Genomic DNA, 23,848 nt, shown 5'->3' with positions numbered 1-23,848 from the left:
CTCCGAGGGGCTCATGGGAGCAGCACCCCACCCGGAGGACACCGTGGAAAGACAGGCAGTGTCTGGCGCTCCCCAGGTCGTGGTTCATCCCCCTCCCCTCTGACAGCCCAGGCCTCCCAAGGGCCACCTGCCCCCCTGAAGCCCTTTCTGCCTCAGAGCTTGGTGGCCTAAGGTGGTCTTGGAGTCATGTGGACCCCAGTTCCAGTCCCAGCTCAACAGGGAGCCAGTTCCATGACCCCAGCAAGCCACTGTCCACTGTGAGTCTCAGGGTACCGAGGCCATCAACAGGATGTGACCGTGTGGATGGCCAGATACCCCCTGCATCCACACAGTAGGGGCCCTTGCTCCCACCTTCACACCCACCAGCTCTCTGCTGGATCAGCACTCCTGTGCAGGCCTCCAGGGGCGCGCCCTTCTGTGCTCCCCGCTGCAGCCCCCACACCACCTGTCAGTCCTGAGCCACACCATGCCCACCGCCCAGGAGTCTGCCTCTCCCTTGAACTGCTGGGGCCCTTGGCCACCCCCATGGGGACAGATTAGAATGCACGTGCTGGGTTTAGGAGGGCCTGAGGCCTTGCTCTGCTTCCACCTCTAGAGGCCTGTCTCCAGGGTTTGAGGGGCCTCTGTGCAGACGGGGTGTGAGACGCCGTCAGCCAGAGGAACCCACTGTCACTCTTCAGCCATCAGAACATCCAAGGGCCACTGTGGGTGGGACACTTGGGCCGGGTCTGGGGGCCTGTTCCTGCCTCATCACCCCTTTGTGAGCCAAGAAACGGGGGGCCTGAAGACTCGGCCCTGATCAGAAGGAGCATATGAGCACTGGTGTTCCCCCAGCCTCCCACCCTGCCGCTCCCCACCGCAGCTGGGTACCAGAGGGAGCATTCTCAGGCATGAATTAGGCCCAGGAAGGGTGGAGACCATCCCTGGCCTCTCCCTCCTGCTGGGAGTAGGTTCCCCCCAGTCCTGGGAAGGAGCCCACCCGCCCCCGCCCCTACCCCAGCAGCATGGCACCGTGATGGCCAGCCTGTGCCCCAGCTCCGTTGCTGGGCTCAAAGTCCTGTCCAGCTCCTCCTGAGCTATGTGCCCTCAGGCAACTCACTGGGCTTCTCTGAGCTCTCCTCGCTCACCTGGGTAAAATGAACGATGATGCCAGCACCATCAGGTCGTTACAAGGAGGCGGCCTCCACACGGACCTGGTGCGTCAAACTGCAGTTACTGGTTTCTGTGACTCAGCCTCCTGGCGTGGGCCTGCTCCCTTCTCTGCTCTCCTCCCCCGTCTCAGGCCTCTGCTGCACTGGGAGCCCGGGGTCTGCAGGATCTGGGGTCTGGCCCTCCCCAGGCCTCGGGTTTTGTTTTGCTCCTCCAAGGGCCGCCTTAGCATCGCCATCCTCTCCCAGTTGGTCCCCCAGGCAGCCCTCAAGCTCAGCAGACCCATTTCTGAGACCCAGAGTGGGTGGCCTGGCTGCCCTGCTGGCTGGCCTGGGATTCACACGCACCCTGCATCCAGCACCAGCTGTGTCACCCCGCTCCCAAGTCCTGTCAGGGGGTGGTGAATGGCCCCTCAGGGTGGGGCCTCTGACTTGGTTCAGTGCTGCTTATGCCACCAGAAAGGGTGAGAAACAATGCTCACCGCCTTCCTGGAGTGGGAGGGAGCCCCAACTTCACTGTAGAGTAGGCCCATGAAAGCAGCCCACCGGGAAGCTGTGGGGAGGAGTTGGTGGGCAAGGGCATGACCGGGTGGTGACTGGCCTTGTGAGTTCCTGTCACCCGCTGGGCCCCCAGAGTCACTCCTTCAATCTTTGAGACCATCCCATAAGGCAGGAGCCATCCCCACTGTACACACCAGGTGGCAAGAGCTGTGTTGCTCGGCTGATGTCATGCAGTACACAGTGGCCAAGCCATCACTCACCCACACCTGCCCGACGCAGAGACCCCTATGGTTATGCACGAGGTATCCCACCCAGAGAGCTCCCCACCCAAGGTGCCGATGACCATCCTGAGCTCTCCCACAGCTGCCTTTCGAGGGCCTGTTCGGAGAAGGGTGGGGGGCCTCCCGGGCCCCTCAGCTGCAGACTCACCTGTCTTCCCTCTCTCCTCACCAGATTTGTTCCAGCTGCCAAGAAGCGGGGGCCACCATAGGGTGCTGCCACAAAGGATGCCTCCACACCTACCATTACCCGTGTGCCAGCGACGCGGGTAAGAGTCAGCCCTAGCGGACAGGAGGTCAGGGGATGTGGGCACAGCTCCTTGAACCAACCCCACTTGACCCCCCCAGCATCCCTCTTCTCCCCCAGCAGTTTTTTATCTTCTGGTGTCTCTCAGCCAGGCCCTCTGCTGGGCAATGCTGGCAAGACACGTCAGTCCCCAGCCACCTGCTGGAGAAGCATAGACTACAGGGTTGAAAGCTGTATGTCAGCTGCTGTCGCCAAGGGGTGCCTAGAGCTGGGGAGGATCTCAGGCCTCAAAGAGCAGGGCTACCGGGCTGGGCCTTTGAAGTCTGAATAGGAGTTCACTGGGTTGGGGGAAAAGGGGAGAGAGACAGTTCAGTGACAAAAACTGAGTGGGATGGAAGGAGAGGAGATTCAAAACAGAAGCTGTGGAAGGGGGAAGCAGGGCCACGCCAGGCTCCCTGCACCTGCCTTGTTCTTTCCGCTTACTCACTTGTCTGACCATTGCCAGGCACGCAGAGCACAGACTGCCTGGGCCAGAGAGCCCAAGCCCTTGATCCTGGTAGTATCCTTCATGCGTGGCCTGGGTGCGTCCCTCCATGCCTCTGCAGTCAGGGCCCCATCTGTGAAGCGGAGGGGAGAATCATTTCTTTCTGCAGCTCTCTGGGGCAGGCAGTGAGGTCATGTACACGACCCAGAGAGGGCAGCACTGGTTTAGTTCGGGGAGGCCCCAGGACCTCTGTCCCCCACCCCCTGCTGCCCTGGAAGGGGGTGAGGGTATGACAACCCTGCTACACGACAGAGAAGAGGCCTCCCCTGCCAGGACCCTCCCTGCTCCCACCACCCTGGGAGCCCCAGAGGCTTTGGCACAGGAAGGAGGGACTGCCAAACTGGGAGGATGGCAAAGAGGGAGGTGGCCAGTGTCCCCAGGGGCAGGCTGTGCTGCTGCTGTATTTGCTGCATTACTAAGTCTCAGGAAGGCGCATAGGGGTTGGCAGGCAGAGCCCACCCAGGTGGCTGTGGTCAGCTAGCAGCTCAGCTGAGGCGGTTAGACCCAGACGAGGTCTGGAGCCTTCCCAGTTCTGCTCCCGCCCCATCTGCCTCCAGCAGAGCCACCCCCAGTGCCGGCCAGGGCGGGGCAGAAGGATTGTGTTGTCGGATTGGCTTGGCTTGGCCGTTTGCAGGGGGACAGGCTGGAGAATTAGGGGAGGCCTCCCTATGACTAGAGGGGGTTCCAGGGGGAGGGGAGAGTAAAGGACAGGCAAGGCAGCGGGGCTGGAGGGCAGGCAGAGTTTGACTTACTCTGAAAAAAACCCGCAACCGGGGGCGTCCGGGGCGATGGGCGCCCGGCTCCCGGCCACACACGACGCCGGTTCTGACCGCATGAACTTCTGTTTGCTCATAGGTTGTATATTCATTGAAGAGAACTTTTCTTTGAAATGCCCCAAACATAAGGTGAGTGACCGCGAGCCCCTCTTGGAGGGGCCCAGGCTGGAGAGCAAACCCCGCCGCGGGCCCATCGGCTCCAGGCAGACCTCGCGGTGGCGGGTGCACAGGAGAGGGCCCCGGGCCGCTTTAACTCCCTGGTGCGCCGGGGGCCGGCCCAGCCCGGGGGCGGGGCGCGGAGGCCAGCCTCCAGGCACAGCTGCTGCGGGGCTTCGCTCTCACTGCGAGTCCGGGACGAGTCCGGAGGGGTTGACCCCCTCGGCACGTGCACCGCCGTAGGCAGCGCGCCTCGTGTCTCTTTCCCGCAGAGGCTGCCGTTGTAATCCACTCCTGGCCGGAGGAACCGCCGGAGCCAGCCCGCCCGCCGCCGAGGAGAGGAGCCGCTGTCATAGCCCCCGGGCCTTTGCGCTGCTTCCGGCGCGGGTCCTGAGCGGATCCCTGATCCGGAACCCGAATCTTGGATCTGGCCGCCTTGGGCGGAAGCTAGTGGTCCCCGCTTGGGTAGAAAACACCCTCCAGACCCGTCTGCTCCTAGCACCGGACGGCACAGGGCCTTCTCGCCCCCATCCCCCGGCCAGGCTTGGAGAGGGGTTAGCCCGTGGAGCGACCAGACCCCTTGGGACACCCAGACTCTGCCGAGGCTGGGAGGCCTGTAGCCTGGGGACACACTTCTCCCCTGAAAGTTCCGGGATGACGTGGTACACATTCCACGTGGGTCGGTCATGGCCTGCAGCCAGACACCCTGGGGGTGGGTAGGGATAGGGGATGGGGCGAGTCCTGACCCACATAGGAGGGGCTGGAGGCTGGACGCCCTAACTGCCCAGCCTCGGCCAAAACCTGCGTGAAGGTCTGGAGGGCCGAGCATCTGGGGCCTGTGCTCGAGGGATGTGACCTTCCTGGGCATGGGCAGACTTGCCCCCACTGGCTTCTGCTCATCCTCCTTCCAGCGCACCCCATCCCTGCAGCCCAGCCTGGGAGCACAGGAGCCTCGATCCCCAGCAGACGTGAGACCAACCCTCCGCACGACCACCGTCTCCAGGGGCCACAGCGCCACTCGCACGGAAGCGGAGACAGCGCTAGATCCATGTGCACACCTGTGTGCCCCTCTATATATATGTCACATAGAATGTATATATGTTGGGAACATGCTCGCTTCTCCGTGTGTCGCCACTGTGCGTCGTGCACCCCTTAGCACAGGGCCCTTGCTGGGAAGGTGGCTCCAGCGCTGCCTCCTTCCCCATGCAGCCACCACCGCCCCGGGCCAGTGCCCACCAGTTCGTCCGCCTGTCTGTCCGTGTCCTCAGCTCTGTCCACGCTTCGATAGGCCTGACGCAGCCCCACCCTGGGGCCGCCCTAGCAACTTCCTGTACATATGACTGTAAAATGGTGAACGTGTGTATTATATCCAGCCTCGTTATATAGTGTATATATATGTATACATATACATATATATAATATATATGAAGACTGTAAATGTTAAGACGACTAGTGTTCTTATTAGTATATTGCTTCACACTGAAGATTGTGTGTATCGAGCTGTTTCTAAAAGATGTTTATTTTCCTTAAGAGTAAAAAAAAAAAACAGTCATTGCATTCAGAAAAAAAAAAGTCAATAAAGATACAACGATTGTTTTGGAATTCTGCAGCCCATGGATTCTGACCAGATTCTGCTGGGAGAAGGTCCAAGCTTTAGGGGAGGGCTCTGGGACAGGAATGAGCAGTCTTAGGAAGAGAAGCCCCTGCTGCGCTGCCACAGCTGTGTGGCCTCAGATGAGGGGACAGGGGTCAGGCAGGTGACACACCCAGACACACAGGGGGACCCGAAGGGGGCAGAAGCTGGGAGGGGAAGCAAGAAGGAAAAGCTGAAACCACAAGGGACCTAAGGGTTAGGAGATGAGAGAGAGCGCCAGGGCCCAGGTCAGCTGGAGGGAATAAAGCCAGGCCTCCCAAACACAGAAGGGCAGGTGGGAATGGGAAGCCTTTGCCTGGGTGCTAGGGGGACAGAAGGCCCAAAGAATCCCCTCTGGTTAGCCTCTCCCCAAAGGAGCAAAACCCAGATTATAAATAATTTCACTTTTTATTCTCTGTACAAAACTTCTCAACCTATGAAAATAAAGTCTGCAAAAGGCAAAGTAACGCTTGAGCCTTGGAGGCCAGGAGGCTGGTGCACTCCGATCTACACTATGCACAGGTCTCCCTAGATGGGAGGGAGGCACCGGGGGTAGGGTCCCTCGGCTCAGTGAAATGCACCCCTCTCTTCTCTCTGGAGAGAGGGGGAAAGCTGCGGATTGGGGGCCCATGACACCCAGGAGCGGGTGTCACTGGGAACACGTGACATCCGGCGGCGGCAGGCCCCGGCAATCCCCCAGCCGGCCACCAGGGGCCAGCACTATCCTGGCCACCGCGCGCCGAGTGCGGGAGCGGGCTGGGGAGGCCCGCAGGTCAAGAGCAGACGTCTCCGAGGGTCTCCAGCCCCCCAGGGGCCGTGCAGTCCGTGGACTGGGCGTGAGCCCCGGATCTCCAGCGCTGCTCTCGGCCGCTGAGACGGAGACCGGGCTCTGGGGCAGGCCCGCCGGCAGGAATCTAGCTGGAGGTCACAGTGGTCCCGCCGCCCAGGCGCATGAGCATCTGCTGACAGTCGTGCAGCAGCCGGCGGTCACCGAGTTTCTCGAGCGTGCGCGCCGCCTCGGCCAGCATGCCCACGCGCTGCCCGGGAGCGGACAAGAAGCCGGGCGGCAAGTAGCAGGAGGCCAGCAGCAAAGCCTCGGCCTGCTCCCGCCTCGTGGGCCGCGACTCCAGCTCCGCCGTCACGCCTGCGCATGCGCACGGGAGCACGTCAGGGGCGGGCCCGCGCCGGGGGGGTAGGGCTCAGGCCCCGGCCCCGCTCCTGCCGCCCAGTCCTGCGTGCGCCCCCACGCCTTTGGTCTTGGGCTGCCCGGCTGCCATGCAGCTGGTCCCTTCCGCGCCTTCCCCTGGAGCACAGAGCGAGTGCTCCACAAAGGACAGTCGTCCCCCGAGTCTCAGGTTAGGGCTCCCATCGGGGGCCACCTCGAAGTCCCCAGGCTCCTATGTGTCTTACGGTCTCCCTCTGCAGCCTTCACCTGGCCTGCGACCCTTCCCACCTGGGCCAGCCGGCCTTCTCACCTCCTTTGCAGGGGCCAACCCTCCTCCTCAGGCTGCGATCCAGAAGCTGGTGTGTCCGCGCCGGGCTGGCCCCTGCCATCAGTCGGGCAGTGGCTTCATGTAGGAATACCTGGGTAGGAGGGGCCAGGAGAGGTTCGGGTCAGGCCCCCACTCCCTTCAGACACCTGTCTGTCCCCATCGCAAGTCAGGGCCCCGCAGGCACTCACCCTCCGCATGGCAGGCCGGACATTCTGTGCCAGACGCCTCAGGCCACTCAGGTCCCTCTGGAAACCACGAAGCTCGAGGGCAGAGGCCTGGGCCCCACCTCCAGGGCCCTGCGAGGACTGGGTGGGTGCCGGCAGCTTCTGCCACTGCCAGAGGCTGGTACGTGCCACAAGGAGCAGGTCACAAAGGAGCAGCTGCATGGCCTGGGGGTGGTGGGTAGGGCAGGGCAAGGGTCAGGGCCTCTGGCTGTGGGAGAGAAGGCTGGGGGCCCACGGTGCCAGGGGCCGGCTCCGGGCTGCACTGCCGAGGCACTGCACCTGCCTCACACATGCAATGCAACAGCAATGCACCGCGGGGCCGCCCGCTCTCCAGGCCCCCATGCCCCCACCAGCCTGTGTGGCAGCCTCCAGGGAGGGCCCTGCCACATGTTCACCCCACCCTCTTCCTGGGGGGCAACACTGAGGCCAGAGGGAGCAGCCACTCTCCCCTGGACCCAAGCCTTAGCCAGAAGGCAAGGCCGGCTGGGTTCCCCGTCCTGTGCTGTTGGGCTGACCCTGCAGTCTTCTGCAGCCCAAGGGGGACCATCCAGGGAATGGAAAGGCCAAGGCCCCTGAGACGGGCCAGGCCCCCAGCCCCAGCCCTTACCTTGTCAATGGAGCTGTCAGCTGGTGTGGTGGCCAGGCTGTCCTGCAGATACCCACTGGCCTTCTCACACATTGCCAGGCTAGCTGGGCCAGACTCAGCCTTCCCATGGCCTAGGATGGCCCGGGCAGCCTTGAAGGAGTGCAGAGCCGCCCTGGGCAGGGATTTCCTGTTGGGCCAAGGCAGAGGTTTCATGGTCAGACCTCCCTCTGCCCTAGTTCTGGCTTCATGGGAAAAACATGGCGGGACCCCAAGGACACAGAACAAAGCTGGGGGCAGGGTTGGAGGTGGTACATGAGCATGCAGCCAGTGCTCACTCGGACTGCTGCAGGGCACGGGGCAGGTGCTCCACCAGCGGGTACAGCCTCTCGGCTGCCTCCTCATCCCTCCGAAGCCAGTGGGTCACCACAGCTGTCAGAGAGGCCCACCACTTGGCCACTGGGTCTGTGCCTGCAAAGGGGGCACAGGAGGCAGAAACTCAGCCACACTGCACCCAAGGCTGAGCTGCTTGGCGCTGGGGCTGAGGACGTCACAGGTGGGGAGGCTGGGGGGCTCACCGGGGGTGGCAGCCATGCTGGAGCTGATGGAGAAGCTGCAGGCAGGAGTCCCAGCCACGTCCGAACAGCTGTTCAGCAGCTGCAGGTACCCCAGGGCATCTGAGAACTCCCTGAGGCAGGAGAGGACGGGCGGTCAGGATGGCTGGCAGGGATCCTCACCGCCACACACAGTACAGCCTGGCCTCTTGGCTCCTCCAAGAGCCTCTGACCCCTCCTGCCAGGCTGGTGGGAAACTGAGGCCCAGAGAAGAACCGAAATGCACCTAAGGCCACAGTGGCCCGGCTCTGGCCACCCACAGGGTCCCTGGACTCAGCCTCTCCCAGGCTCCACTGGGCAGGGGGCTCTGGCCTGCTGAGGCGCACGGAGACACTCACTTGTCCCCCTCAGCTGATCCAGGGCTGGGGCTGGGCTGGGCCACGCAGTTCAGTGCTCGCTCCAAGAGATGTTCGCGGAACAGTTGAGTCACCTGGGCCAGGGGATCCACTGTGGAGAAGAGTGGGCAAGTGGAGGGGCGAGAATGGCCCCACCCCTCCTGTGCACATGTACCTCCCTGCACTAGGGATCTTTTCTGGGCACGGGTGGGCCTGGCTCTGAGACAAGTGAAAGCTGGTGGATAAACGCTCCGCCCACCTGTGGACAGGATAACCCATCTGGGATGCACACCCTTTCCGAACCTCCTCACTGCGTGGTGATGTTGTCTGGAACACCTCCCGAATCAGCCCCCTGGCCCCCCTCCCCCTGTCTTTCTGTTTGCCTCAGAAGAGCCCCAGCTGAGACAGAGCCAGGCTGGCCTCCCCATCTGCACATCCCCATAGCCACACCAGATGGTGGGGCAGCAGGCCAGGGTGGGCAGGGACAGCAGAGAGGCAGGGGACAAGAGACTGACCAGGGATAGGCATGAGGAATGGGAATGGGGGACGAAAGAGGCAGCCAGCTGTAGGGAAAGGGGTGGGCACAGGGACGGGCCCAGGGTGAGAAGGCACCTGGGTTCCCAGCCACGCTGTACAAGCTGTCCCTCGGGGCGCTGCACAGGGCCCAGTTGCCATCCACGAAGAAACGGTGGCCCACAGGGTGGCAGAGCCACTGCATGGCAAGGGGCACTGAGCCGCTCTGTGCCAGGCAGGCCTGGCGGGCACTGCTCAGGAAGAAGCGCTGTTGAGGAGGGAACGGGCCGTCACACTGAACCCTGGCCGAGACCCCAGTGGGCCCGCAGCCGCCCCCATAACCATGTACCTTTCTGTGCAGCCCTCACCCAGCCACAGAGCCCCCACTGGTCACCACCTACTCACTGTCAGAAAATGCAAGGCCCGTGGCAGACTGGCCTTGACCCTGAGTGCAGCAGCCACGTAGATCTCAGCAAGCGTGGCCACGGACACAGCATCTCCCGCGCACTCAGCCAGGTTCAGGGCACTCAGCGCCAGGTTGGCAGCAGCGAGGTGCCCACCTGAGTACTTCCCTGGAAGATAAGAGGGCATGAGGCCAAGGGTGGTGCTGAGGCAGCAGGACCCGGGGGGCCCAGCCCTCGCCCGCATACCCATGGTGTGCAGCTGGTGCAGCTTGTGGTAGACAAGGGCTGCGTCGCGGGCGCTAGTGCGAGCGTCTGCCTGTAGGGCCCGGTCTCTCCGCAGGCCCCCAGCCCAGCCGGCCAGCCAGCGGCCCACCCAGAGCCGCTGCAGCAGGTGGCGGATGAAGCTCCAGAGCAGGCTGCAGGCCAGGTCCAGGTGGGAGGTGGGTAGAGGCCGGCCCAAGGCCCGCAGGGCCAGCCACAGCTGCTGGGCAGCCTGGGCAAAGTCCCCCTGGGGGTGAGGGGTTTTCAGGTGAGAAACATGGGGCTGCGCTACTCCTCCACCTTGGGCCCCCCGTGAGGATCACACCATCCCCAGCAGCACAGGCTGGGCCCCCAGGGGTCTGCGGAGTCAGAGGGGTAGACAGGAGTGGGGAGAACAAGGGAGGTCCACGGTATGCCCAGCACCATCCCAGGCACTGCTCAGGGTCCCGGCCCTGCCCGCTCCCATCCCCCAGGGTCCGGCCGCTTACCCGGGCCAGGTCCAGGTCGGCCTGCTTGCGATGCCTCCAGAAGTGCACGGCAGGGCGCGAGTGGGGCCGAGTGACTGGTTCTCCGTAGACAAAGAGAAGCGCCAAGGAGAAGAGCACCAGAAGCCCATTCATCAGCCAGACCAGTGGGGGCAGCAGCCACGGGGCCCAACCAGGGCCATCTGGGGGCAGACAGAGGCTGGGGACACAGAGGCTGGGCACCCAGGAAATCCAGAGCCCCAAGCCCACAGGACGGGATCCACATCCGCAAAAGTCCCCCTCCTACCACCCTACCTCTGCCCTCAGCACCCAGCACACTGCGCCTGGGAAGGTGGTTGATGCTGGTGGTGTCAGAGGGGCCAGCAGGACCCCGGCTGCCCAGCAGGGAGGCCAAGGGGTTGCAGGAGAGACAGAGGAAGACAAGCGCACACAGGGCCAGGCGAGAGCGGTCCAGCATGCCCTGGCTGTGGGGGGCGGGCAGCGGCTCTGGCTTCACCTGGGGGAGGGGGCGGGCAGGGCGGTGAGAACAGGGCAGCATGACCCAGAGAGCATGACTCCAGGAAGGGAGGGTCAACTCTGCCCCCTGCCTTACTGTAGGAACCCCTCAGCCCCGTCTTTCGTCTGTCTATAAAAGGGGAGGTGGGATGTATGAGGGGCCTGACCCAGTCCTGGGGCTTGGAGGAAGTTACTAGATGACAAGAAGGGAAGAACACTGCAGGCCTCACCTGGCCATCCTCAAAGACCGGGCTGTCAGGCTCCGAGTCACTGCCACTTCCACCGCTGCTACTACCCCTGCTGCCAAGAGACAAGGGGCTGCTCTGGGAGGGCGAGCCGGCATCTGAGGGGGGTGGGCTCAGGGTGTCCACCACCTCTGGCTTCATGCCCTCCATGAGCACATCTGTGCTACCTCCACTGCCGCAGGCCGACACCAGGTCCTTCAGCGATTCTGTGGGCCAGAGAGGAGCAGGCTGGAGTTAGCTCCACACGCCACCTCACCCCAAATGGGAGCTCAGGACCTGGGGTAGCTGTGGGCCAGAGAAGGCCAAACAGAGGGTGAAGGGCTCTTGTAGGACAAGAACTTCAAGGAAGGCCAGGCGTGGTGGGGGCCAGCACTCACTGCTTTTGTGGACAGCAGTGCGCAGACTCAGGTTCTCCTGCTTGAGTTTCTGGTTGCTGTGCTGAAGGAAGCGGATGTAGTCGATGGCCTTGCGCAAGACGGCAGATTTATTCAACTGCAGGGGTGGGGTGGGAGGCAGATGGCACAAGTGGTCAGGCCAGAGAGCTGGGCACTGAAGTGAGGGGGCAGGGCTGCTTTGCAATACAACCGCCTCAGGAAATTTGCATCTGCTATTCCTACTCCCTGGAACATTCCTCCCCTAGAACCTGCCGCCCAGGTAAGTAAGATACAGACAACAGCACCTGGCTGACTGCTGTCAACATCATTCCACCTTTATGCCTCACCCTCTCACCTCCTCCAGGCCTCTGTTTACACATCGCATCACCTTTGTGAGGCCTTCCCTGACCACCCAATTCAGGTTTGCAACTTCCCCCATCCCTCTTCTCTCCAGCACAGCACTTATGCCACCTGGCACACTCCAACCCAGATCTGTTGGCACCCCCACACCCTGCTAGAATGTCAGATACTCAACAGCAGGATCTCTGTCTGTCCTCTGCTGAATCCCCAGAACCTGAAGAGCCTGTGCCACCTGGGGCTTCCCTGAAGCTCAGCTGAACAGAGCTACCAGGCCTGAGGAGGCTGGGGCCCCAGGACTGTCTGCCCAGCCCCATCCTCCTCCTCCTCCCAGGTGCCTCCTTCCCCAGAGTCGCCCTGTTAGGGCCTCAGCCCACACCTTGGCCTCAGTGCCCACCACCAGGTCCTTGAGCTCAACGATCTTGTCATTGATGGAAGAGCGGTAGCGTTTCTCGATGGCGTTGTGGGCTGTGCGCTTCTCGCCGCGGCTCTGCGCCGAGCCTGGAGCCTTGCCGCCGGCAAGTCGGTTGATGGGGAGCTTGTCAGTGTCCACTACCAGTGGCACCGTGGCCAGGATGGTTCCGCCACTCACCAGGGTCTGCAGGGCCAGGCACAGTTAGCTGGTGGACATGCATGTGAGCAAACCCCGACCCCCTACCCTGCCCAAGCCACCTCCCCACCCCGCCCGAGCCCCCTACCTGCAAGGGTGCTGCCTGCACAGCAGTGCCAGGGCCCAGGGAGCGGATGCCTGCCGCTTTCAAAGGGGCTCCCATGTCTGTTTTCACGGTCGTCAGGAGCAACGAGTCTGCCTTGATGAAGTGGGGCTGCAGCAGGACCTAAGGACAGGAGGGGCCTCAGCCATGGGCTATGGGTCTGGGCCCAGGGCCGCCACCTCCCTGATGCCAGCCAGACCTCCTCACCGGGACCTGCTGTATCTGAGAGGTCACAGCGGTTGCTCCAGGGGCCACTGTGGGGGTGGCTGTGGCTGTCAACAGCTGCTGGGAGGCCGCGCTCTGAACCTGGCTGTGCATGGAGATGGGCGGGACCCCTGGCAGGGAAGCCAGTGGCAGGCCAGCCAGTGACTGAGAGCTGCTCCCTGGAGGGGTCCCTGCAGAGATGAAGGCTGGGGCTGAGGACACAGGCTGTCACAACCCACTTCCAGCCCATCCCCGAGGTCCTCATCACCATGTGACCCGGGATGAGTCACTACCCCTGTGGCCGAGGGTTCCTATCTGGATGGCTCTGCCCAGGGCTCTGATGAAAGTATGTCAGCCTCCTAGCCAAGAACCGCTCTGCGGAAGGGCAGCTGGTGTGGACCCCGGGCAGTGAGGGAAGTGCTTCGTCCACAGGAGCCCAAGAACTGCTGGTGAGCAGGCGTCTCCAGCCACAGAGCAGAGGCCCGACTGCTAAAGCCTGCAAACTTCTCTACTAAGAGCACCTGACCCCCACCTCCACACACCCTCCTTACCTGTGGAGAAGCCTCCTGGAGGGCTGGGGTAGCCCACAATGGGGGCAGAGCTGAACTGCTGTGGGGTGGCAGCCACAACACTCTGTGGCAGGAGAGCCCCAGGCAGGGGCTGGGGGGTGGTGGGCTGGAGGACAGTCAGGGGCGCTGGCTCCTCCTTGATTCCAGGCCCCGGGGAGAAGGCAGGCACGGATGGGTACATCTTCAGGGGGGTGGGTGCAGGCTGGGGAGGGGACAAAGGTGGGGGTGTCGCCTTGGTCGCCCCCAGGAAGCCTTCGAGTGAGGAGCTCATCGTGGAAGAAGGTGGGGACAGGCTGCCCGTGGAGCTGGCATCGGGACTGGCGGGGTCTGTGGTCCCTGCTCCGCCCCCAGCATAGGGCGGGTCGAACAGGCCCGGGAAGTCGCTGTCTTGGTTGTTGATGAGCTGAAGCATGTCTGCAGGGAGGAAGAAAAACTGAGCAGCAGTGGAGCAGGTGTCGTGTGTTTTCATGCCCCCGACCCACACAGTGTACACGTGGGAGCAACGCCACAGAACAAAAAGCCACCCCAGGAGCCCACGCTCAGAGACACTTGGGACATCTGGAGCTTTGCCCAGTGCATCAAACAGCCTTGCGACACTGGACAATGCCAGCGGCCCCCAAAGCAGAGGCCCACAACCGCTCAATTCAGAGCTGCCTTTGCCAACCCATTTCTCTGTGCAATAAACCGAGACTTGGGGCAGAGTCAACCACTGGCCATATGTGTGCCAACCAGTGTGTCTCTGAATGTTCTGGGCACAAGCCCAGGCCCTGTTTGCAGCCAAGTAGCCTCGGGACCGGCCATTCAGGCTTCAGTCTCCCCTCAATGAAAGCCAACGCCATCTGCCCTGACTCTCCTCCTCATACAGACTGGACACATGGCCCGCGGCAGCCCAAACTGGCCGCAAGTCCTCTCCCCCAGCTGGCAACCAGCAGCCTGGCTGGGTCAGTCCAGGGCCCTCTAACCCACTGAGGGAGTCATCCACTGGGTCAAAGTGCTCTGCAAGACCCATGAGCAAACCCTGGGAGCCCCAGGTATCCCCCAGACTCCCAGCCTGGGCTTCTGGTGAAAGTGTCCTCTCACCAGGCCTTAGTCTCCCCCTCTGTACAGGACAGACAAAACACTTTGTGACAGGACAATTGCACAGAGAGGGGCCTCAAGGTCAACTGAGTCCCTCCTACTGACAGGTGCCAGGCAGGAAAGTGACTGCAGGGGACGACCCAGGCTGCCAGGAGAGCACAACGGAGGATGGGGTGGCGATGGGGGGGTGCCAGCTCAGCCCTCCTGTCCTCAAACACAAATACTTGGCAGGCCCTCCAGGTCCGCACAGGTCATAGTGCACAGAGTGCTTTCTCCCGCAGGACCCCCTACCCCAGGCTTCACGAGTCCCTTTGATAGTTGGGGAAACTGAGGCCGAGAGAGGAAACTGGCTGAACCCAGGGCTCCCACTGTCTGTCAAGCCCAAGGTGCCCCCCAAAAGGGAGCCCCAGGAGACAGAAGGAAAAGCGATCCTTCTCCCTGCGGAGCAGAAGACGTGGGAAAGCCACCCCCTTACTCCGGACGTGGGGATGGGGAGCCCACTCCTCTTAGAGCAGGGAGCGTGTACACCTCCCCTCAGGGCACCGAGGATATAACCCCGCTGAGGAGAAGAAAGCTCTATAATAAAGGGGTGGAGGCCTCCAAAAAAATACCTTCGAACGTGCAGTCCATGGTTCCGCGGCCCGTGCCCGTCGCCCCTTGGGGCGTCCAGGCGGCTGGCCTGCCGGTCTCCGAGCGCAGACTTCACCTGCGGGGCCGGCGCACTTGAAAGCCGCTGAGCGACACAGCTACCCGCCGGCCCCGCCCCCGCCCCCGACCCCGCCCCCGCCACGCCCCGCCCCGCTGGCCAGCCCCGCCCCGCGTAGCCGCGGGCCGGGCATGGGGTGAGCGCGTGCGGCCAATCAGCGGCCGCGCCACCGCCTCCTGGGGCCCCGCCCCGGCCCCGCCCCACCCCCACGGCGCGCGGCTCGGGTTGCGCCCCGCGGCGCCGCATGGGGGCCGGGGTTACTAGCGGACGCTGGCCCTTAACCCACTAGGCGCCGACGTCTGCAGGGGTTACTGGCGGTCAAATCAGAGAAGAGCGGTGGAACGAGGGGCTGGCGAGGGGTGCTCCAACTCCGCAGCTAAGTCGCTGGCTCTCTGACACCCTGAGCCGGTCTCGACCACGCTAAGCCTCAGTTTGCTCTTGAAAATGGGACGAGCACGATCCTGGCTCCGACGGGGACAAGTAAAGGTGTTACTGAGTGCAGTGCGTGTGGGGACCTCCCCTTCCTGGGCCGCCCCAGCATGGGCCACACCCCACCGCACGGACCCCTGGCAACAGTCACTTCCCAGGGAAACTGAGGAAGGGAACCCATACCCCGAAGTGATGGCCAGTAACAGCTGAGCCCGAGCTGAAGCCCCACACAGACATCCCTTTGAAGAGAGGCCTAGATCAGGCAGCCCAGTCCCTGGGACAGAAGGTGAGGAAGTCCTGGGGTGACAGGCTCTGGGGGTCTCTGGAGGGGCGTTCAGGCCCTCTCCCCTTCTGTGTAAGGTTTGAGTTCTACACGGATGAACAGAGCCTGGCCAGCAGCTCAGGTTGCCAGCTCCAGTTTTTGTGGCCAAGTGGACCCCAGGCTCAGGCCAGCCTCCAACTGCAGCCAAGCCCACCCGAGACCCCTTCTTGGTGTCCTGCAGCCTCAGAGGGTGTTGGGGGCAGAGACCCCCTGGGCCCGATGGCTCTCACTTTCCAGGAGGCTCTTCTCCATCACATATCCACCCTTCTTTGTCTGGGTCCTTCCATGGCCTTGCAGTGGGTGCCAAGGGCAACTGAATTCTCCACCTCCCTCCCTCCTCAGCTGGTGGGTGCTCACACCCTCCCTCACCCCCCCAAATCAAGACACTGGTGTTGACAAGGCTCCTACCTCACCTGAGAACCTTGAGACTGGGAGACACTGAGGCCTGAATTCCAGGGCTGACCCACACCTGAGCCTCTGCAGGGCCAGGGCCACCCAGCCAGCATCAAGCCTACCTGCTTCTGACCATCCCTCTCCCTGTCTCATGCTCTCTCGCCCCCTTTGTTTCCCATTTCACATGTCTTGGTTCTGTCCCATCTAGACCAAGGACATAGAAGGGAGAAGTCCACAGCCGATAGGGTCAGGAACAGCTGCCAAGAGAAGGGCTGGCCTTGGGGACACGATCTAACGAAGATGCAGTGAGAAGCAGACATCTGGTGGCGTGTCGAGGGGCCACCACCCCCTGAACTCACGGTCTGACTGGGCCCCCTCTCACTCTCTCCTAAAGCCAGATCTGAGTGCCAGAACTTCCCTCCACCCTTCACTTGCTGTGCAGTCCCAGGCAAGACACTCTCCTTCTCTGAGCCTTCACCTCTGGCCTTGGCGCCGGGGATTCTAGGAGGCAAGAGAGGCCCCACCAGGGTGCACAGTTTAAGGAAGCTCCCTCCAGTCCAGTGGGTCTGAAAGGCTGGGCAGGGCTCCCACAGTGGGGCCCCTCCACCAGTGAAGTAAGCACTCATGTGACCTAAGACTCAAGGCCCGCGTGGCTCCTGCACCCACTCTATGGGGAGTGGGGAGATGTGGGCTCAGCCTCAGGGGGCCCACCTGCCCCTCCCCAAGCCTGGCTTCATCTTTTCCTCTCCTGCCCTGATTCTATCAGGGCCTAACGGGAAACCTGAAACCCTCTCCCCTCTCCCTGGCTCTACCTTCAAACCTCCCTCTGAAGGCAGATGTGGGCCTTTTATTCTCAGGCCTGTTTATCCTCTGAGGCCATGACAGAAATCCTTGGGGGACCCCCATTGCGCCCACCCACAGGAGCCCAGCTCTGACTATCACAGGAGCCTATGACCCATCCAGCTGACACAAGGCTTTGCACCCCAAACTCTTCTTGCATGCCTCCTGGGACAGGGAGCTCACCACCTCCCCCATATGGCCTAGCCCATGAAGCTCAGATCTGTTTCTCTGACAGTATCTACTGCCCTCTCCTAAATGTCAGGCCAGTGCCAGGTGCTGGGGGTGCAGGAACAGAGCATGAAGACCTCCCAGTGGAGCTTCTGTTCCAGTGAGGGAGGCCAACCGTCTACTAGAAGGGGGTGCAGGTGATGAGCATTGTGAAGAAACAGAGGGAGTCAGGGCAGGCCTCTCTGTGGAGGGGGCATCTGAGTAGAGGTCTGAATGAAAGGAGGGAGTGGGCCAGGAGGAAGGAAGGATGTCACAGGCAGTAGGAACAGCAAGTGCAAAGGCCCTGAGGTGAAAGCAAGCTTGGTATGCTGTCAAGACAAAGAAGAGGCTGGTGTGACTGCAGAAGAGGGGGTCAAGAGGGAAGCGGGTCAAGGAGACAGCCCAAAGCTGGAGTTCCAACCCACGTTTGTCTGTTGCCTGAGCTAAGAACACCAATTCTCAGGGAATGGGCAGAAAAGGGATTTGGCCTGGCGTGCTGTGATTCATGGGGTCGCAAAGAGTCGGACACGACTGAGCGACTGAACTGACTGACTGAGCAGGTCACAAAGTCTGCAGCAGACAGCACAAAGCAACAGCACCACTCCACCTCTGGCTGTGCAAGGGAGGGCACAGGGCAGCAATGGGGAGTGGGCATGCACCCTGCCAGCCAGCCCCACTGCTCCCACCAGCATCTCCTGGAACCTCCTGAGAAACACGGTTGGCAGGTTCGCATGTTCTCAGCCGATCATGTGTGCAGTGGGGGCACAGGCGGCTTTTGTGTGTGGGGGGCTGACCAGGGACATGGCAGGTACCCGCTCTTCCTGGAATGGGATGGCCCCGGGGCCAGAGCCCCAGCAGAACCTGAATATGAGCCCTCTAGCTGGATGAGGCTACTAAGGCTCAGAGGGAGGCCATGTGCCCCAGGTCCTCCGACTGCCAAGTGAAGAACCTCAGACCTACACCCAGGCCTGCCAACCCCCCCAGCCCACAGCCCCCAGCCCTGCCTGCCAGGGGCAGAAGTGAGCCCTGAAGCCAGCCTGGCTCTGTCCCAACTTGTTGCAACCACTCATCCCAGGTCAGGATGTGCGTGCAGAGTGCTACGCAGAGGGGAGGCTGTATGAAGCTCCAAGGCTCAGCCCTGGCACTGCCCCCTCTGAAGTGTGTGTGTTGGTTCAAAGGCAGCATACTGCTTCCAAGCTGCCAGGCTGCTCTCTGGAATAATAAACCTCTTTACACTCTCCCTTGCAATATGTCACATTTAATCAGAGCATCACCAGCACTGCGTTTTACCGTTTTTACCTACTTTGGGGTGCTTTCCTTAGTCCTCACAACTGTGCGACTGGAACCTTGAAGGTGCTTTAATTTGCATCTCAGAGGCTGCCCTGAGGTGGTTGTACAGCAAACCATCATCTATGGCCAGAGACCCAGAAACACGTGCTGGGTTTGGGCCCGCCTCTGCCAGCTAGAGACAGATTTACTGAAACATGTTCTTGGCCTAGGAGGCAATCCCCACTGGGCCTGGCCTTCCTGCTGCTCCCCACACCTCAGCTGGGCAGGTGGGGGTAGTGGACATGTCCACCCCCAGCCTGTATACCAGAGAGGAGATGACCGTTGCATTTCTGAGGCTCTCCCCTCCCCTACCACAGGTGTGGTGTGCACGCCCAGTAGGTCCCAGGGTCAAAGGGCACATCCATGGGGCCTGTGGCTGGCAAGACACAGGACAGAGGCACTTGCTCTGGCCAGGAATCATTGCCACCTGGTGTGCCCCTATCAGCTGGGCGAAGTCCAGACCCCAGGCCTCTACCCAGTGGTAACCCCACCTGAGGCTGGGCAGGTCACCTAGAATGTTTGCATCCAGTGAGGTGACCACCGAGCAGAAGGTAGCTACCAATTGCCAGCCCACCCGCCTCCCTGGACTGCCCCCAGCACTTTTCTCCCCATCCCTCTCACAGGTGCAAGGGCTGGAACTCACAGGGGCTCACAGGCAGCCCACCTATGGCCTCACCCCAGCTTTCCAGGGCAGCCACTGCAGCCTGGAGAGAGCACATGGCCACACCAGGAGGGCTTCTGCTTCCTGCCACCTGGGGCAGGTGGGCCAGGCACCCAAGGCAGGAGAGGGATGGAGAGGGGCCATGTCCAGGGGGAGAGGCCTCTCCCAGGCTCTGCCCTCAGGACCTCTGGACATGATGAGGCAGGGGCGCCCTGTGGGGGCAGATGTGTCCAGGGCACGGGGAGGGCCTGGAGGGAGGGACAGGACTCATCACAGGAGGGCCCACCTGACAGGTCTCAAACACCACACTGAGACAAGGGACTGTATCTTGGGGCTCTGGGGAGCCATGGTGGTTAGGGACTGAGCAGGTATGTGCTGTGGCCAGAGCAGGGCTGTAAGCCATCTTGAGCTTGTTTTCTAAGGAGGGCCCATGCTTGGCAGCACCAGGGAGAGAACTGGGCATGAGAGACTGTGGGGAGAGGCCTGGGCAGGGGGGCGGGCAGGTTGGCCCCCATGTACCTCTTTCAGCAGGCTGGGCTGGAGCCCAGGAAGCCAGGTCCCTGTGGTTGATTTAGGAACTGGACTGAGGGCAGACACTTGGACTTCGAAGATGGAGTGAACTGGGGAGCCCAGGCAGAGGTGACTTCCAGCTATGCACCGGAGGACCAGGCCACCCCCTGACCAGGCCCACCCAACCAGCAGCCTCCTCCAATCACCTCTTCGTCCCTGAGCAGCATTGTGCAGTGAATGAACCAGTGGGAGGTGAGGCCCTCCACGGCATCAACACAATCCCAGCACTCATGCAAGGGGGCTCCCACATACCCTCTCTCAGGACCACAAGGGAACCCAAAACAAGAAGAGAAAAAGGAGGCTGGGAGCAGGCAGATCCACCCGGAGTCGCGGTGTGGTGCATCAAGGGCCTGGCCTGCAGCACAGGACCTGGGGCTTCTGGTGAGGGCACTGGTCACATGATGGAGTCTGGCCGAGGCACATGCCCAGGCTGGGTGGGGCTGAGGGCCATGGGCGGACTCCCTGATGCCAGTCCTCTGTTTCATGAGTCAAAGGCTCTGGGCTAGGATGGGGAGGTGGCCATGTGACCTATGACCCCGTTTCAACCCACTCCCAGGCCCCCAGCATACCTCCACATAGAGCAGCCTCCTGAGTCCCCTGCTGTACAGCGTCACACACACACACACACACACTCTCTATCTCTCTCACAATAGGAGACCAGCATTTAAGGGTGTGGGCTCTGGAGCTCCCACCCTGGGTTTGAATTCTGGCTCTACCATGCTCTGCTGTGTGACCTGGGACAAGTCACTTAACATCCCACTGCCTCTGGGATCCAGTTCAGCTCTCACCCCCAAGTCAACACTGCCTGGCCCTCCTCTCAACTCCCCTTCAGGGGACCTGGCAACTCTTGGGCCCTACCAGCTGGGTTCTCAGCAAGCCATCCAAAGAGTGGTTGGCTCAGATGTGTCCATTTTGCTAACCCTAGGGAGGCCATAGGCTCCATGGATGAGTTCATCCAGGCTGTGGGAGGTTTGGGTACTGTGTTTAGGGCCTGTTTTCCCCATCAACCAAGTGCAAGGTAGCCAACGTGGCTGAAACTGCATAGGAACCTCGGAGGCAACTTGCCAAGGTTGGAATGTGCTCTGTGCACCATGGGCAACAGCTTCCTGACTGGCCCCGCTGCAGCTTCGCCCCCAACACCCTCTTTGTAGAACAACCAGAGTAGTGTTTCCAGGTGTGTAAGAGAGCCTGCGCTGTTGCTCCCGCCTTTCCCTGACAAGTCCTCTTCCACCCACCTGCCCAGTCTCACCTGTGCCCCTCCAACTCCTCGCCGTGCCCTCTGCGGGGAAGACATCCTTCTCAGGGCTGAGCTCAGGTCCCACCCCACCGCCCTACCCGAAGCAGTCGCCCTGCCCCAGCTCCACCACAAGGTGTAAATATCTGTTTATGGGTTTCCTTAGGGTGGGTCTGTGCTTCCAAGGAAAGGGGGAGTCCAGGTCTGTGAACCCCTAGTGCCTAGGACTGGGCCTGGTATTCAGTAGACGCTCAATAAGCGTGTGCCGAACCGATACCGGGAGCCAGCTAGGAGAACCGGGCCCTGGTCTGTCAGGGTCCGCGGGACCACGGCGCGCGTGCGCAGGAGCGCGGGCGCCGAGCTGAACTCTCAGGCCGGAGGGAACGACCGAGAGTAACCTCCTGCTGACGTCAAGGCCGGGGCGGGGCGGGGCCTCGCCGATGCCGGCTACCCGGCTCTCGCCAATGCCGCCTCGCGACTGAGGACTCGCTGGCCGCGGGGTGCGGGCCGGGGCGCCCAGAGGCGCACGTGCTCAGCGCCGAGCCTCCTATAGGACCCGGCGGGCACGGGCAGCTCCGCGGGGACAGGACCACGAGGTCCGCAGCGCTCGGTGCAGAGACGCGGGGCACTCCGCACAGAGGAGCGGGCCGCGCCCCGCCCCGCTCCGCGCCCCCCGCGCGCGGAGCCCAGTGGCCCTGACGCACCTTCTATGTCGGTTAGCAGCGCTGCGTCCAGCTCGCAAGGCTCGGCCAGCGCCAGCTCCAAGGCCGCTTCGCTGAAGGGTGGCTCGTCCATGGCGCAGTCGCCTCCTCCCGGAGGTCCGCCGGGCCCGAGCAGCCGCTCCGCGCGTTCGCGTCCCGCCCCGAACTCGGTGGTGCCCGGCGCCCGCGAAAAGTTCCTCGGAAACTCGGTTCCCGGCGGCTGTTCTCCGGGGCAGGCGGGGCGGGGCGGAGCCTTGCAGGAGCCCCACCCCCGGGTGGACGGTCCCGCCCAACCTGAGGAGTGTCAGGCGGCTCCGGTCTGGCGTGCGCACCCGCCCCCTGGCCGTTCCATCCCCGCGCGGACTGCTGCGGGGCTCCCGCAGGCCCTGGCTTCTCGCATCCTGAGCAAGGGGGCTGAGTGGAAGCCCCAGGTTGGGTCCGTCCCAGATGTCTCTGAACTTGGGGCAGGAAGTGACCCGACAAACCTCATTCCGAGATTTGGGTCTTTGGAAGACAGACTAGTCCAAGACCTGCTGTATGCCCTCTGGCCAGTTACATCACCACACTGTTCCTCAGTTTTCTCAGCTGTAACGGGGCTTGATGGTGTCTCCGCATAGGCTGATTGGGACGTTAGTGACGGTGGCCGGCTGGGCCTGTGAGATGAGCCTCACCCTCCTTCTTTAGATCTTCTGAAGAGCCTGGAAGAGGCTAGAATTTCCCACTCTGACTTACTCTGGTTTCCTCCCAGATCCAGCTGTGGGACTGACAGAGGGCTGGGGGTTAGTGGGCCCAGTCCGGCTGCTGAAGGTGGGCTGGCCTCTGCACCCAGAGTTCAGGAGCTCACCAGCACAAGCTCACACAGCCACCTGGAGCTGTACCAGGACTGGACCCCGTCCCCAGAGCAGCTGGGATAAGGTAGGGGCAGTCTGTGCTTTGGGTCTGGGCCCCCTTGCCCTGGAGGCCCGGGCAGGTCAGAGAAGACAGCTAGGCTGGGGAGAGGGCTGGACCAGGACCCTGGGTCCTGTGGATTGGTGGCAGAGCTAGGTGCCAAGGGAGGGCCCTGATGAGGTGGACTGAGATACTAATATGGAGGTGCTGGAAGTGTGGAAGCAGTGAGCAGAGGCACCCTTGGTAGGGGGCAGTCAAGGAGCCTTATCAGAGGTATGGACCCCCACCTCCACCCCCCACTCCTCAGTGAATCCAGCCATCCTGAGTACTGCTTTGCTCAGATTCCAGATATAGCCTGTCTGACCACACCCTCTGACGGAGTGACATTTGTGGCGCACTTTGGAAGGGGGGTGTTGACCAGGCCAAGAGAGGCCTTGGAGGCCCAAGTCCCTGGGGCTCAGCCTGGACACGCAGGGCTCTTTGTTCCCCTCCCGGAAGTGGCTGCGGTGGAAAATTACCCAGAACAGGGATGGCCAGGCCCCGGGGACCTCCAAACCACATCTGTTTCCCAAGTGGTCCTGTTCAGGGACCCTTGGGGCCTGGCCCTCCAGATGAAATTCTGTGGGGGAACAGCCCCCTGCATCCTGATGCCCAGGCCCCACCCCCCTAGTAAGAGTCAAGCACCCAGAGGGCCTTGGGAATCTGGGGAGTTGCCTGAAATTTCCAACAGCCCTTCCCAGGGAGGGGAGAGGGTGCTGTGTGAAGCCTGAAGACCAGTTTTTTAGAGTCAGGAAACAGGTCTGGGTTTTCACCTGCTTGCTGTGTACTTGGAACATCTTACTTCATCTTTCTGGTGTCTGTAAAATGAGAACACTCCTTCCTTCTGTAACCGTGCACAGTCTGTTGGAGTCAAGGTCAAGACAGACGTGCCTGCTTGTCTTGTAGCCGCCTATACCACATATGTAAAGAGTAAGCTCAGTCAATATGCAAGCGTAACTGCAGCAGTTCAGGAGAGAGGGTGACGAAGCAGCGCCCATGGAGACCCGCAGCCAGCTGAACTGAAGGGCCCAGTCGTGGGAGCGGGGAGGAATCTGCCATCAAAGAGATCACTGCTTCACTGGGCAGCCATAGGCCAGCCGGGCAGGGCAGGCGTCCAGGGGAGGGTGGGGGAAGCCGGGTGGGGCTGCGGTTCTTCGGGGAACGTAGTCCTTTGAGCGCCCCTCCCCTGGCCCTCCCGGGGGCTCTGCTGCTGCGCCGCACCCGCACCGGGCGCCGGAGCTGCGCGCGTCCGCCTTAACCCTTTTCTTCCCGGAGGTCGGAATCCCATTTCACAGGTGAG

At 62.1% G+C, this 23,848-nt stretch overlaps 2 protein-coding genes across 5 annotated transcripts in view; one reads left to right on the top strand and one right to left on the bottom strand.

Annotated features, from left to right (window-relative positions):
- The window catches only part of RAI1 (retinoic acid induced 1), a 97,292-nt gene extending 92,250 nt beyond the window's left edge, over positions 1–5,042 (top strand). For both annotated transcript variants that reach the window (XM_088828953.1, XM_055407465.2), the window contains 3 exons: positions 2,103–2,196; positions 3,574–3,623; positions 3,923–5,042. In XM_088828953.1, coding sequence (XP_088685079.1) covers positions 2,103–2,196; positions 3,574–3,623; positions 3,923–3,937 — 159 coding nt within the window. In that variant the 3' untranslated portion in view covers positions 3,938–5,042. The remainder of the gene's footprint in view (positions 1–2,102; positions 2,197–3,573; positions 3,624–3,922) is intronic.
- A 630-nt stretch (positions 5,043–5,672) lies between these two features.
- On the bottom strand, positions 5,673–21,856 carry SREBF1 (sterol regulatory element binding transcription factor 1). 3 transcript variants are annotated; one of them, XM_088828954.1, is made up of 20 exons: positions 21,541–21,856; positions 14,841–14,885; positions 13,135–13,566; positions 12,587–12,774; positions 12,365–12,502; positions 12,046–12,264; positions 11,313–11,427; positions 10,921–11,141; positions 10,490–10,691; positions 10,199–10,377; positions 9,696–9,957; positions 9,451–9,617; positions 9,145–9,313; positions 8,536–8,644; positions 8,162–8,271; positions 7,922–8,054; positions 7,608–7,773; positions 6,965–7,165; positions 6,759–6,867; positions 5,673–6,427 (listed from the first exon to the last, which is right to left on the bottom strand). In XM_088828954.1, the coding sequence occupies exons 1-20, from the start codon at positions 21,713–21,715 to the stop codon at positions 6,198–6,200; spliced, it is 3,570 nt and encodes a 1,189-aa protein (XP_088685080.1). In that variant the 5' UTR covers positions 21,716–21,856; the 3' UTR covers positions 5,673–6,197. The 3 variants fall into 3 exon arrangements, with proteins under 3 accessions (XP_088685080.1, XP_055263443.1, XP_055263444.1); XM_055407468.2 differs by lacking the exon at positions 14,841–14,885 and having other exon boundaries at positions 21,625–21,856; XM_055407469.2 differs by lacking the exon at positions 21,541–21,856 and having other exon boundaries at positions 14,841–14,994.
- Between the last annotated feature and the right edge of the window lie 1,992 nt (positions 21,857–23,848).

This window comes from Moschus berezovskii, chromosome 20 (assembly GCF_049115385.1).
Source record: "Moschus berezovskii isolate FMDL1 chromosome 20, NW_MosBer_1.0, whole genome shotgun sequence".
NCBI classification, from domain to species: domain Eukaryota; kingdom Metazoa; phylum Chordata; class Mammalia; order Artiodactyla; family Moschidae; genus Moschus; species Moschus berezovskii.
Note: the sequence above shows the minus strand (reverse complement) of the source record. Positions and strands in the feature narration are given on the sequence as shown.

Bases quoted from the DNA above. Each gene is read 5' to 3' on its own strand.
- SREBF1 (XM_088828954.1), bottom strand. From the start codon at position 21,715: ATGGACGAGCCACCCTTCAGCGAAGCGGCCTTGGAGCTGGCGCTGGCC. The intron at 12,775-13,134 runs GTAAGGAGGGTG...TCATCTCTGCAG, and splicing joins TCCAGGAGGCTTCTCCACAG to GGACCCCTCCAGGGAGCAGC. The intron at 6,428-6,758 runs GTGAGAAGGCCG...GCGCATGCGCAG, and splicing joins GGTTGGCCCCTGCAAAGGAG to GCGTGACGGCGGAGCTGGAG.